The sequence below is a fragment of the Papaver somniferum genome, chromosome 1 (assembly GCF_003573695.1).
Source record: "Papaver somniferum cultivar HN1 chromosome 1, ASM357369v1, whole genome shotgun sequence".
Lineage (NCBI taxonomy): Eukaryota > Viridiplantae > Streptophyta > Magnoliopsida > Ranunculales > Papaveraceae > Papaver > Papaver somniferum.
In genome coordinates, this window is record NC_039358.1 from 192,376,470 (window position 1) to 192,388,444 (window position 11,975).

General features: G+C 37.4%; 2 protein-coding genes across 2 annotated transcripts; one reads left to right on the forward strand and one right to left on the reverse strand.

The window, feature by feature from the left end:
- Positions 1-5,118: 5,118 nt before the first annotated feature.
- Positions 5,119-6,209, forward strand: LOC113356252 (uncharacterized protein At2g39795, mitochondrial-like). The gene is made up of 4 exons (XM_026599342.1): positions 5,119-5,407; positions 5,485-5,495; positions 5,579-5,949; positions 6,053-6,209. Exons 1-4 carry the CDS (start codon positions 5,119-5,121, stop codon positions 6,207-6,209), a joined length of 828 nt encoding a protein of 275 aa, XP_026455127.1.
- A 3,103-nt stretch (positions 6,210-9,312) lies between these two features.
- Positions 9,313-11,565, reverse strand: LOC113356258 (protein FAR1-RELATED SEQUENCE 5-like). Its single transcript, XM_026599352.1, has 4 exons — positions 10,618-11,565; positions 9,678-10,183; positions 9,478-9,533; positions 9,313-9,377 (listed from the first exon to the last, which is right to left on the reverse strand). Exons 1-4 carry the CDS (start codon positions 11,563-11,565, stop codon positions 9,313-9,315), a joined length of 1,575 nt encoding a protein of 524 aa, XP_026455137.1.
- Positions 11,566-11,975: the final 410 nt, after the last annotated feature.

Sequence of the window (11,975 nt, forward strand, 5' to 3'; positions counted from 1 at the left end):
AAGGATGCCTTTTGGCTTTTGAAATGTTCCATCTACCTTCCAAGGGTGTATGGTAAGTATTTTTTCAGAATATATTGAAAACATAATCGAAGTGTTTATGGATGACTTTAATGTCTTTGGTGATTCATTTGACCTTTGCTTGAACAATTTGTCACTAATCCTTGAACGACGGGTTGAAACAAATCTTGTGCTGAATTGGGAGAAGTGCAATTTCATGGTAACTCATGGCATATTTTTAGGCCATATAATATCTTCTAAAGGCTTGGAAGTTGATAAATCTAAGATAGGCCTTATTCGTGCTTTAACCCCTCCCACTACGGTGAGGGAAATACGTTCTTTTCTTGGACATGCAGGTTTTTATCGAAGATTCATCAAGGACTTTTCCAAGATAGCATCACCACTTTGCAACTTATTGCAAAAAGATGTGGTTTTTAACTTTGATGAAAATTGTGTGGTGGCATTCAACCGTTTGAAAGAACTTTTGATTTCAGCCCTATCATTAAACCACCGGATTGGAGCAAGCCTTTTGAACTTATGTGTGATGTAAGTGATTATGCGGTTGGTGCGGTGCTTGGGCAGCGTGTAGGGAAGATACCTCATGCCATTTATTATGCTTCTAGGACACTCAATGAAGCCCAACAAAACTATACAACCATTGAAAAAGAGTTATTAGCTATTGTTTTTGCTTTGGAAAAGTTTCGCTCTTATCTAATTGGTATAAAAGTTGTTGTCTTTTCTGATCATGCAACACTTAGGTACTTGCTTACAAAGAAAGAGGCGAAACCGAGGCTCATACGATGGATTTTACTCTTGCAAGAATTTGATATAGAGATCAAAGACAAGAAAGGAATTGATAACACCGTTGCGGATCACTTGAGCCGTCTTGTTGTGGACAAGGAAACTATCACGTTGCATGAAAGTTTCCTGGATGAGCAACTATTCTCAATTTCCTTTGGAGAACCATGGTACGCTGATATTGTTAATTACTTAGTTTCTAAACAAATCCCAAAGAACTTGTCTCGTGCTGAGAGGGACAAACTTAAGAAGTTAGGAAACCAATACATATGGGATGATCCATACTTATGGAAACATTGTAGTGACCAAGTAATAAGAAGCTGCTTTCCCGAATCAGAATTTAATTATATCTTGTCTTTTTGCCACTCATATGCTTGTGGAGGACACTTTGGGAGCAAGAGAACCGATCTCAAAGTACTAGAATGTCGTTTCTATTGGCCAACTTTGTTTAAGGATGCACATGCATTTTGTACCACATGTGATAGGTGCCAAAGAACATGCAATCTAGGTGCCCTAAATCAAATGCCACAAACTAATATTCAATTTGTTGAGGTTTTTGATGTATGTGGAATTGATTTTATGGGCCCTTTTGTCAATTCTAGTGGGAATTATTATATCTTTCTTGTTGTTGATTATGTATCGAAATGGGTGGAAGCTAAGGCCACCCAAACTAATGATTCTAAAAAAATTTCAGATTTGTGCAAGCAAATATATTTGCAAGGTTCGACATTCCAAGAGCTATAATTAGCGATGGAGGCTCACACTTCAAAAACAGGTTCTTGCAAAGCTTGTTAAGGAAGTACAATGTGTCTCATAAGATTGCTACACCTTACCATCCACAAACAAATGGACAAGCCGAGGTTTCCAACTGAGAGGTGAAATCCATTCTAGAGAAGACGGTGAATTCAACAAGGAAAGATTGGAGTTTGAGACTCAGTGATGCTTTGTGGGCTTATAGAACCGCATACAAGACACCTATTGGGATGTCTCCCTTTAGGCTTGTGTATGGTAAACCTTGTCACTTACCCGTAGAAATTGAGCATAAGGCGTTTTGGGCTATTAAGCAATCAATATGGAGTTGGATGGTGCTGGAAGGAAAAGGAAGTTACAACTTCAAGAGCTAGAAGAGATTCGCAATGATGCATTTGAAAGCTCACGGATTTACAAGGAAAAAGCGAAGGCATTTCGGTATGATCACAAAGAAACAATTTTGCATTGGGTAGAAAGTGCTTTTGTTTAATTCTCACTTGCAATTATTTCCGGGTAAATTAAGGTCACGTTGGATTGGACCTTTTATTGTGACTAATGTGTTTTCTCATGGTGCAATGGAAATTCTTAGTTTAGCTACAGGAAATGAGTTTAAAGTAAATGGGCACCGGTTGAAACCATATTATGATAACTTCTCTTCGGAAGTCGTGGAAGGAGTTAACCTTGTGGAAGTACTCCCTCTGGAGGAGCCTTAGCATGCAAGGAGATAGTCGGGCTGACGACTTTAAACCAAGCGCTAAGTGGGAGGCAACCCATCGGTTGTGTATCTTTTATCTTTCTCTCTTTTTTATTTTTAAGCATTTTATCTTTGTTTTTGCATATCATTTGCGGAATTTCCCACCTTGAACTTTACTTTGAATGATTAAATTTTACATTGAGGACAATGTAAAGTTTAAGTGTGGGGGAGCATTTATATGTTTGTATAGTTAGTTGATTTGATGCCTTTAGTGAAAAAAAATAGGAAAAAGGAAAAATTGCTTTATAAACTCCGAAATCTAGCAACTTGTTCCTTACACTAATGAAAACATAGGAGTTGAGGAACCCATTAGTAGAGTCTATTCATATGAAAACGAACAAAATATAAGAATAAATAACATGTTAATTGTCACCATATCTCAGATTCGTCACCATATCATGTTCTATTTTTATTTTTACATATTTATCTATTGTTTCTCTAAGTGATTTGGTGGGGCACCAGCATCGAATTGTTATCACTATTAGGATGAAATAGAGTGACTGAGTTACTACAAAAAAAAAAGAAAAAAAAAAGACCAGACCAATTTGACCAAACGGTGTACATAAAATAAATAAATTGACACTTGGATAGCAATATGTGTGTGTTCTCCCTGTTTCCGTCGCCTAGCAAGCGTGGAATGCAGGATCCATGGGAATTACCATGTAATCTGTTGACAAGAATCATGCGCTTGGATTCAAAAGATCCAATCATGTTGTAGATTTAAAAAAAAAAGAAGAAAAAAAGAAGAATTTTTTTTTATTATTGTGTTGAATAAATCGATCACGGGTTCCCTTATATATGCCAGTGAATAGATCTAGAATTAAGTTTGTCGACCGCTGGTTCCCTTGTATATGCCAGTTGCGTTGATATTAGAATTCAGACCAGTAGCTCAATCCAATAGGATTTTTTAGGTTTGTTTTGGCAGTGACCTTCAGACAGATATGGGAAACACCGTTCACCTTAGTCAACAATCTGCCACCATCTACTTTCTATATCCATCTTCTTAATCTTTTCATGTGATTGTGGTTGATTCGACTCCGAGTATTGTGGTTGTGTTCAACTTTCTGATAAATCTATATTACTATGAATTGGATTTGAAAGTGGATACTTCCTCATGTAATCATTGATAGTATGCCAATTAAAAAATGTTTAGTGTCATTTTTTCACGGGTAGCTGGATTTTGGAAGTAAAGGTTTTGTAGGTACACCTCTTGTAAACCCTCACGAGACTATAGCTCGTCCAGTAGGGACACCGGGGTTTAAAGGCTTGTTACATTCCGCTAAAAGTAACTGTATCCTCGACGACATGGAGTTGTATTTTATTTCTTTGTTTCGTTTTGTTTGCTCGAGGACTAGCAAAGTCTAAGTATGGGGGAATTTGATAGGTGTCTAAAAACACCTCTCTAAATATCGATTGGTTATGCTTTCTTAGCTAGTTTTCGTGCGAAATTGTATTATTAGCTTTCTTTTATATTTTATCGGAATTTTGGAGCTTATTCGCGAAAAGAACAAGAATTAGTCCAATTTATCAAAAGAGAGGCGGAATTATCATTACATGGGAAACCACTACTAGCAGTCGCGTGGGCGTTAATATCCGTTATGAATTATTGGAGGCGGCCAAGGTACAATGGCAAGAAAAAGCGCCGAAGTCGTATGCGTTAATGCTGTCACGTGCCAAATAGAGGTAGTGCTGAGCTTGAGGCATTCATGGGCTTAAATTCAGCCGGGTTTACAGATGTTGGGCTTGAAGACGTGCGACTGATTTACACATAGGCGTGTGCTACGAAGGTTTATCTCAAATTCGCAATGCAGACAAGAAATTGAGCTCAAGTCGAACAGAGAAGATGCAGGGAGAGCTTGAGAAGTCTGTTCGAGTACGATAATAAAAGTGATGGTGAAAGATTAGATGAAGACTGAAGAGGTATCGAGACAGAGCTTGGCAGTGGTGGAGTCAAGGTTGCACCGTGGCCAGTAACGATGAACATTGACGGAGTCTGGTGACTGATGGAGATGGAGACTCTCGAGATGGTGACTGCCGGTGATGAAGGGGCGTCGTCTTTGATCATTGTTTCAATGGAAATGGACAGAGAAAATTAATGGGTATGTGGTGTTGATGGAGCTTGAGCTGTGGATAATCGGTATTTGGTTTAGGTTTTGCTGAACAATGATTAATTGCACGATGGCATCGATGATGAAGTGGCGCTGCTGCTGTGATGGCAGTTGGAAAAACCGCAGCTGCTTCTACCATTGGCAGAGACAAAACGGCTGGAGAGTTGTTGCTAGTATAGGTGATGATTTTGAGTTTGCTGTGGGGTTGAGAAGAGCTCGGGAATGGTCAATGGCTGAGTTCAGAAAGGAGATGGAGAAGCTATAAACGAAACAGATGATGGTTGATCATTGCCGTAAATGGAACTCGAGCTTGACAGTGGTTGGAGATGACGAGAACGACATGGAGAGCTTGGAAGAGAATGAAATGGCTTGCTGCCATTGTGAGATGGAGGAAGAGCTGTTTTGTTGTTTTGATGGTGGAGGTCGAGTAGCAGAACAGAGAATGATGGAAGCTGTTGGATCGAATGCAGTTATGGCAATGAAGTTATTATCAAGTGAAAACTACAGGGAGACCCGTTCTTCCTGATGTTTCTACTGTGAAACCCACGCTCCCAAAACTACAGGCGCGCACCCAAATTCTGGAAGAAAATTATTCTCAAATCCAAAATATATAAAAATCATGTTTTTCCGAGATTTCCAATTCAATAAAACTACTTCTCCTCCTTCTAAAACCCTAAAAACATCGAGATTTCTGAGAAACCCTCGGCAAAAATGGCGACTTTGAGTAGAATGATGAATAAAGCCGCATCTTCAGTAATCCCGCTAGCAACCAGAACTCCTTGTAGAAACTACACCTCTGCCATCTTCACTACCCCATTGAAGACCAGCACCGCCATTAAAACTGTCACCGACAATAGTAATCTATTTAGAACAACTTCAATTCCAACTCATCGTCAGTTCTCTGCTCTAGCTAAGAAGAAACCAGATTTCGATGACACTCTTCTCAGAGTTATTGATTCTGAAATCGTTGATGCTGAGGAGGAAGCTGGAGATTTTGAGGGTTTTTTTTTTTTTTCTAAATTTGGAAAGTTTGTTTTATGAATTTCTGTAATGGGTTTGTGTTAATTTTGCAATTAGTTACTTTAATTGTGATTTCATAGTAAGAGATTAATTTGGTTGCCCTTGTCTTCATTAATTGAACAAGATTACATTGTATGTGTGTTCTCAATAGGTTGGTGAGGCACCAAGTGAGTTTCCATTCAAGATTGTGGATAATGATGGAGCTGAAACTATTACACTGACTAGGAACTATCAAGGTGAGGAGATCAAAGTCACAGTGTTCAAGCATGATCTCTCTGGTGATTATGAAGAGGGTGATGAGGAAGACCAAGACGACCAGGAAGCAAATCAAGGTGGTGAGGAGGTGGAAGAAGAAGCTGGTTCTCAGCCTGTTGATATGGTTGTAACTGTTACGAAAAAAACCGGTCCAACTTTGGAATTCGATGTTATGGTTGAGGAAGATGAAATTACAATCAACAATTTGGCTGTCAAGAATCCAAATGTTTCGGATGAGGATATTGCTTACGAAGGACCTGAGTTCTCGTAAGTTGAATTCATTTTGAGTTTTGGTTATTATATTTCTTGCTATTGGTTTTTGGAGTTATCTATTGATGTTGGTCTTTTGTTGCGTTTTGTTTTGAAAGAGTTTGGATGCGGAACTGCAGGAAGCTTTCCACACATATTTGGAAGTCAGAGGGATTAAACCAAGCATTGCCAATTTCTTACATGACTACATGGTTAAGAAAGAGCATAAGGAATACACTGCGTGGTTGAAGAACTTGAAGAATTTCATTGCCAACTAGATGTTGCTCGAGTTCAAGAGCTTTTGAAGGTTAAATACTCTTGCGCAGGGTTAGGAAAACAGATTGTGTGTTCACAAATGAATGTTTTTTCTGGTGTTGGACGATGTTTACTAGAAATTGAGAGACAAATACTGGGGTCCGTTGCTGGTGTTGGTCTGTTTAGTGTCTGCAGATCATGGTTAAATACAGGCTCGAGCTGTGCAGGTTGTGGTGATGCGCAATAGCCAATAGAAGGTGCACTTAGCCGCGTTGCATAATCCGTTAGGAGATTTGGTTAGTGCTGTGGAAGATTTGGTTAAGGCTAAACAACAAGAACATAACCAGCTGCAGCTGCTTGACCGCACCGTTTCCTTGCTAGTTTGTTGTGCGTTTGTGGGATGAGTACAAGGGTTGTTTGCAACGGATGTGGCGTTAATTAGAAACCAGTAGGGTGAGCTAACTTGGGTACCAATTTGTTTCAGCATCGGATAGAGTTTGTTATGACTGCATAACATGTCAAGATCATATTTGGTTTTTAGTCTGTTGGGTGTTGTTTTAAGTTGTTATGCAGCTATGAAAATGGATGCATAACCTGTTATGCATCTACAAAATTTGTTGCATAACTTGTTATGCAGTCCAGAAAACGGTTGCATAACACGTTATGCATCAACTTTTTCATCACTATTGAAACCAACAAAAACAAAGACTGCACAACTTGTCATGCACCTAGAATAATATCTGCATAACATGTTATGCAGTCGTGAAAATTGATGCATAACCTGTTATGCATCCGAAAATATGGCTGCATAATGCATTATGCATCGAGAAATTTGTTGCAAAATCTTTTATGCATCGAGAAAATAGATGCATAACCTGTTATGCATCCGAAAATATGTTTGCATAATGCATTATGCATCAATTTTTTATGTACGCACTAAAGTCAACCAAAACAATGGATACATAACTTGTTATAGATGCATAACTTTGTTATGCAGATGCATAACTTGTAATGCAGTAGAGAAAATGGTTGCATAATTCGTTATGCGTCTGCAGAATGTGTTATGCATCTTTTTTGGTGGCTGCATAATGGTTATGTAGTCAGTTTTCGAAATTTTGCCTAAAATGACGATCACCTCCGATTTTTTCGTGAAAAACAAAAATTTAATATTGTTGTTTGTACTCGTTGCGTAGCTCTCTTAAAAAGATTTCCAACGATATAAAATTTGCAAAATTCCAAGGCGCGGATTTTTAGATATGTTATATCCAAGTTGCGTTGCCAATTATACCCCTGAAAAATTAGGCTGCATAACGAGTTATGCCTGAAAAATTAGTATGCATAACGAGTTATGTATTAATTCTTAATAATTTTGGATAATTTTGGGTGTCAGAGAAATAATTATGGATATCACGGTATACAAAATTAATTGTGGGCCTGAGAATGAGAATTTTTTTTTTTTGGGTCTCCCCCTGATTTCCCCTATTATCAATGGCAGAGAGAGATGAACGAGCAGGTCAGTGCGATGTACTGAAAGTGGGCTTTATTTGACGCAAGCCCATATTCATGCCTTGGCGACTTATGTACACACCAGCTTCGTGGCTCACTTTGAGCAGCCTTGGACGTGTGATTTTTTGGCCAGAGTTTGGCAACCCACTTTGCACAGGGTGTGATGCACGAGACACAATTCTTAAGGAGGTGCATTTTCCTATTTTAGCTAGGTTTCCTAATTTTCTTCAAGAAGAGGTTATAAAACTCTATATATAGGGAAGCTTAGACACAATTTGAGATATCTTCTTTTCATGATTTTTCTCCCCCTAAGGGAGGAAAACTATCTCTTTTCTTTGTTCTTTTTATTGTTAAGGATGAATTCAAAGTTTTAATTGTGAAGTTCAACTATTTACAAGTTTATTTCAGGTTTTAAAGTTAATCATTGTGGATTGTTTTTACTATATCGAAGGATTATGATTGGTTCTTAGATTGATTTGGGTGGCCAACTAGATTAATCTATTAATCATTCTAAGGGTCGTGCTATCCCGCACGGTCGTGCAGAATTGTTTTATGAGCTAGCAACTTGCTGGCCGTTGGATAGGCTAAAATCCATTTATTTTGTTTTTGTGTTTTAAAGTTATAGCTGGCGACAACTGTGAGAATATACATAATTTTTAGTATATCCTCAAACTTAATTTATATTTATCAAGTGCCCCATTTGTAGAATGTATAAATAAATGAATCAGATTTTTTTTCACTTATTGTTCTCTGACTGATGACACGACGCTTTTCACTTATTGTTCTCTGACTGATGACACGAAATAGGCTGTTTCTTCCTCCATAAAACGTTTACTTGTGAATTAGCTTCTAACTAAGCGGACTCCTTACTGTGGGGTGTAGGTAGTGATAGACAAGAACAACGTAAATGATGAGTGTTGAGAAAAACAGAGTATAAGGCTATATGCTAGCACAACCGCAAGTAGAGAACAGTTTTCGAATTTGTGTTTGCAAGGTTACTACATGTTTGGTCTACAATATGCTATATGTTAGTTAGACGCATATCAAGGTGATGATTGCATATCCGTAGTTCCGTACACGGACAATTAAATGTAAGATGAATAATTTGTAGTAGCAGTACCATCACAGCCTCACAGGTGACATTAATCTTAGTAATTTTAGTAGCAGTACAGGGCTCTGATCAGAGTATGCAAATTTAACAGATGCAAATGTATTTCATAAAATAAACCAAAATGCTTGCCAACTAATTCAAATGTGCACAATTAGTTTGAGTAGATTTGAATGTTATCAACGGAAAATTTTGATCTAAAAGAAAAACCAACTACTCATTGGTTCATGACCATACACAATTATCTTTGCGCCTAACTTAGAGACATGCTTGTTGGTTGCACGTTGATGCTTCCACTTGCTGCACGACCTTGTTGGACTGTGTGGACATGAAAAAGGAAATTCTGCAGTGAGAGTTTTGCAACTGTTGGTTTGGTGAACTCATGGACAAAAGATTAAGTATTATTAAGCTTATATAATGACAACAGAGTACAGTATGATCAATAGACAATACGAATAGTTATTTGGTGAAGATAATAGAGAACTAATTGTTTTCATACATAGTAAAGTCTGTCAAAACATACCATGGAGAGATTCGGGTTGGCTGTTTATTTCTCTGAAAGAATCTTTGCTTTTCCCTGCGATAAAATGCATAAGTTACAAAGTTAATGAGAAATAAAACAAAACAATGGCCATAAACTGAAATGCTAATTCAAGGGAAAGGGAAGCGTTAAGTACGCTTTTTCTTTATCCTCGGTTGTTTTTCTTGAGTGTTTACATCATTTGGTTCCAACCTGCACATACTATGAATTAGTGGACAAGCAAAAAAATAAAATCAATAGTGTTGCAATAGATTCCAACTCTTACACAAAGCTTATCAAGATGGACAATATACATGAGTTAGAACAGGAGTATATAGGAAAGTATTGTCGGCATACCTTGTTGACTCCCGTAATTTCTTTCTTGCTTTTGTTTCATTACTTTTCCGCTTGTTGTTAAGCTTGTCAATCCATGATTTCATTGCTCCATTTTTGCCTTTACGTTTTACAATAGGTGGATCACCCACTAACTTCCTAGCGTTTGTAAGGTTTCCGACATTTTCCACATGCATTCTATTATTTTCATTTAGGATTGCATCAGACTGACTTTCGGCATTTACTTGAGAGTCTTTTATCGCTTTCTCGATATCTTCTAAGGCCTTTTGTAATACTTGAACTGCGACGTTATATACTGGTACAAATGTAGAACCTTTAACTACAATATTTATTGCATCTTGACAAAGTTTACTATATCTAATTGTAACTGCATCCCGACGATCAGCTGAAATTTCTTCATCCTGGTCGAACACTACAGTTCCAGATTTAGCATCTCTTGTCCACCGTTTTAAGACATGTTGAGATGGAAGATTCTGAATATTCTCAACTACAAAACCTTCAAGATGTGTCTACACAAGTAACCAGAAAATTCATATAACAAGCAGCTACACTGAGCACTCTTATCAAAAGAGTCAAATACCACAGTCCGAAATTTATGCGGATATCCAACTCTAGATAAGTGGTAAGTCGACTTTGTTCCAATCTCTTCGACTTTATCATGAGAATAACAAAAACATTCAGTTAATTGTTCTTGAAATTTTTTAAAAATAGTCTTCGTGTACACTAAAGCTTCATTTTCTTCAATACCCATTCAAAATCTCAAAACCAGTCTTGAATAATTTGTTTCGTAGTCCATATTATTTTCTGCCTCTCATCTTGCAACCACAACTCTTTCAAATTGTCGAACAAATTCACACAAAGGCAAATCTCTTTTCAAAAATCCATCAAAAAAAGAATTTATACTCTCACTGCGTTGTGTTGTATACATATCTCCACAAAATACATCACGCGTATACACTGAGGCCCAATATTCACGTTTTTCATACAAATTTAGCAACCACTTATTGTTCTGCAGTTCATGATTCTCAAGCATTGTCGTCCAACCATGCTCAAATTGTTCAACTGTCTCATACCCATATAAGCAATTGCTGAACTCCGAAACAAATTCTTTGATTACATTAGATAAATTTTTCATAGCATTTCTGCTAATATGCCATAAGCAATATCTATGACGCGTACCTGGCAGAACACTTGCAATCGCTCCCCCAATAGTTGATTCTTGATATGTAAGTATAACCTTTGGTGTTTTGCCGTGCATTGCCCTCATCCATGTTTTCATTACCCACTCAAACGAGTCTTCACTTTCGGAATAAAGGAGAGCGGCATCAAATAAAACAGTTTGATGATGATGATTGATTCCTACTATCGGAACAAATGGCATGTCATATCTATTTGTACTATAAGTAAGATCAAAGCAAACGATATCTCCAAAATAGTAATAGTCCATCCTTGACTTAGGATCAAAGTAATAGTCCCCCAAAAAAATAGTCATTTGGCCTTCTGAATCAACTTGAATTGAATATAAAAATGATGGATTTTCCATTTGCTGGCGTTCGAAGTAGTCTAGTACAACTTGAGCATCTCCATATTTTAGCTCCAACTGCCTTTTTGTACTCAAATAATTTCTAGCATCTTTTGGAAGAAACCCAATGTTATTCACTCCACCATTCTCAACTTCCAAATAGTTTATCAATTGATTTGTTTTAACGCCTGCTAGTCTAAAGTTCACGATTTGCTGTTTTTGGCTACTACTTATTTTTCTCAATGACCGGAGATTGTGCCTTTTACTTGGGGAAACAAGTTTATGATTGTGTTCTTCTACAACACCAGACACAACCCATCTATCGTTTCTCTTCTTTATCATCATCACTGCCTTGTAATCTGTCCTCATATCTGCTTGCTGCCTTTTCCTTTGTTCAACAGGCTTAGCTATATGGTCTCTCAATCCTTGACATGAACAAAAAAATGTACGCCCTATCACTTCAAAAGGCTCAACCCTAGACTTATTGGTAGAGTGCCAACGAATACTGAATCCTCTTTTACCTGCAAACCTGTTATAGAAATCATATGCTTCATCTTGAGATTAAAATTCTTTTCCGACGTATGGGCGGATAGCGTTTAGTTCTTCTTCTGATGGTTCTTTCGCACTGTTTGCTGCAATTACTTCACCGTTTAGTTCTTCTCCATCAAGTGAATTAATATTCTCTATATCTTTCATATCAGTAAATGTTTCTTCACTGGAAATTTGTATCTCATCTTCATATGAATATATTGTATAACATAAAAATATATATAAGTATG

What these genes read in the sequence shown, in the direction of transcription:
- LOC113356252 (XM_026599342.1), top strand. Translation starts at nt 5,119, where the DNA reads ATGGCGACTTTGAGTAGAATGATGAATAAAGCCGCATCTTCAGTAATC. An exon ending in TACGAAGGACCTGAGTTCTC is followed by an intron (nt 5,950 to 6,052) that starts GTAAGTTGAATT and finishes GTTTTGAAAGAG; the next exon opens with TTTGGATGCGGAACTGCAGG.
- LOC113356258 (XM_026599352.1), bottom strand. Translation starts at nt 11,565, where the DNA reads ATGAGGACAGATTACAAGGCAGTGATGATGATAAAGAAGAGAAACGAT. An exon ending in CCTCAGTGTATACGCGTGAT is followed by an intron (nt 10,184 to 10,617) that starts GTATTTTGTGGA and finishes TTACTTGTGTAG; the next exon opens with ACACATCTTGAAGGTTTTGT. An exon ending in ACCGAGGATAAAGAAAAAGC is followed by an intron (nt 9,378 to 9,477) that starts GTACTTAACGCT and finishes ATTTTATCGCAG; the next exon opens with GGAAAAGCAAAGATTCTTTC.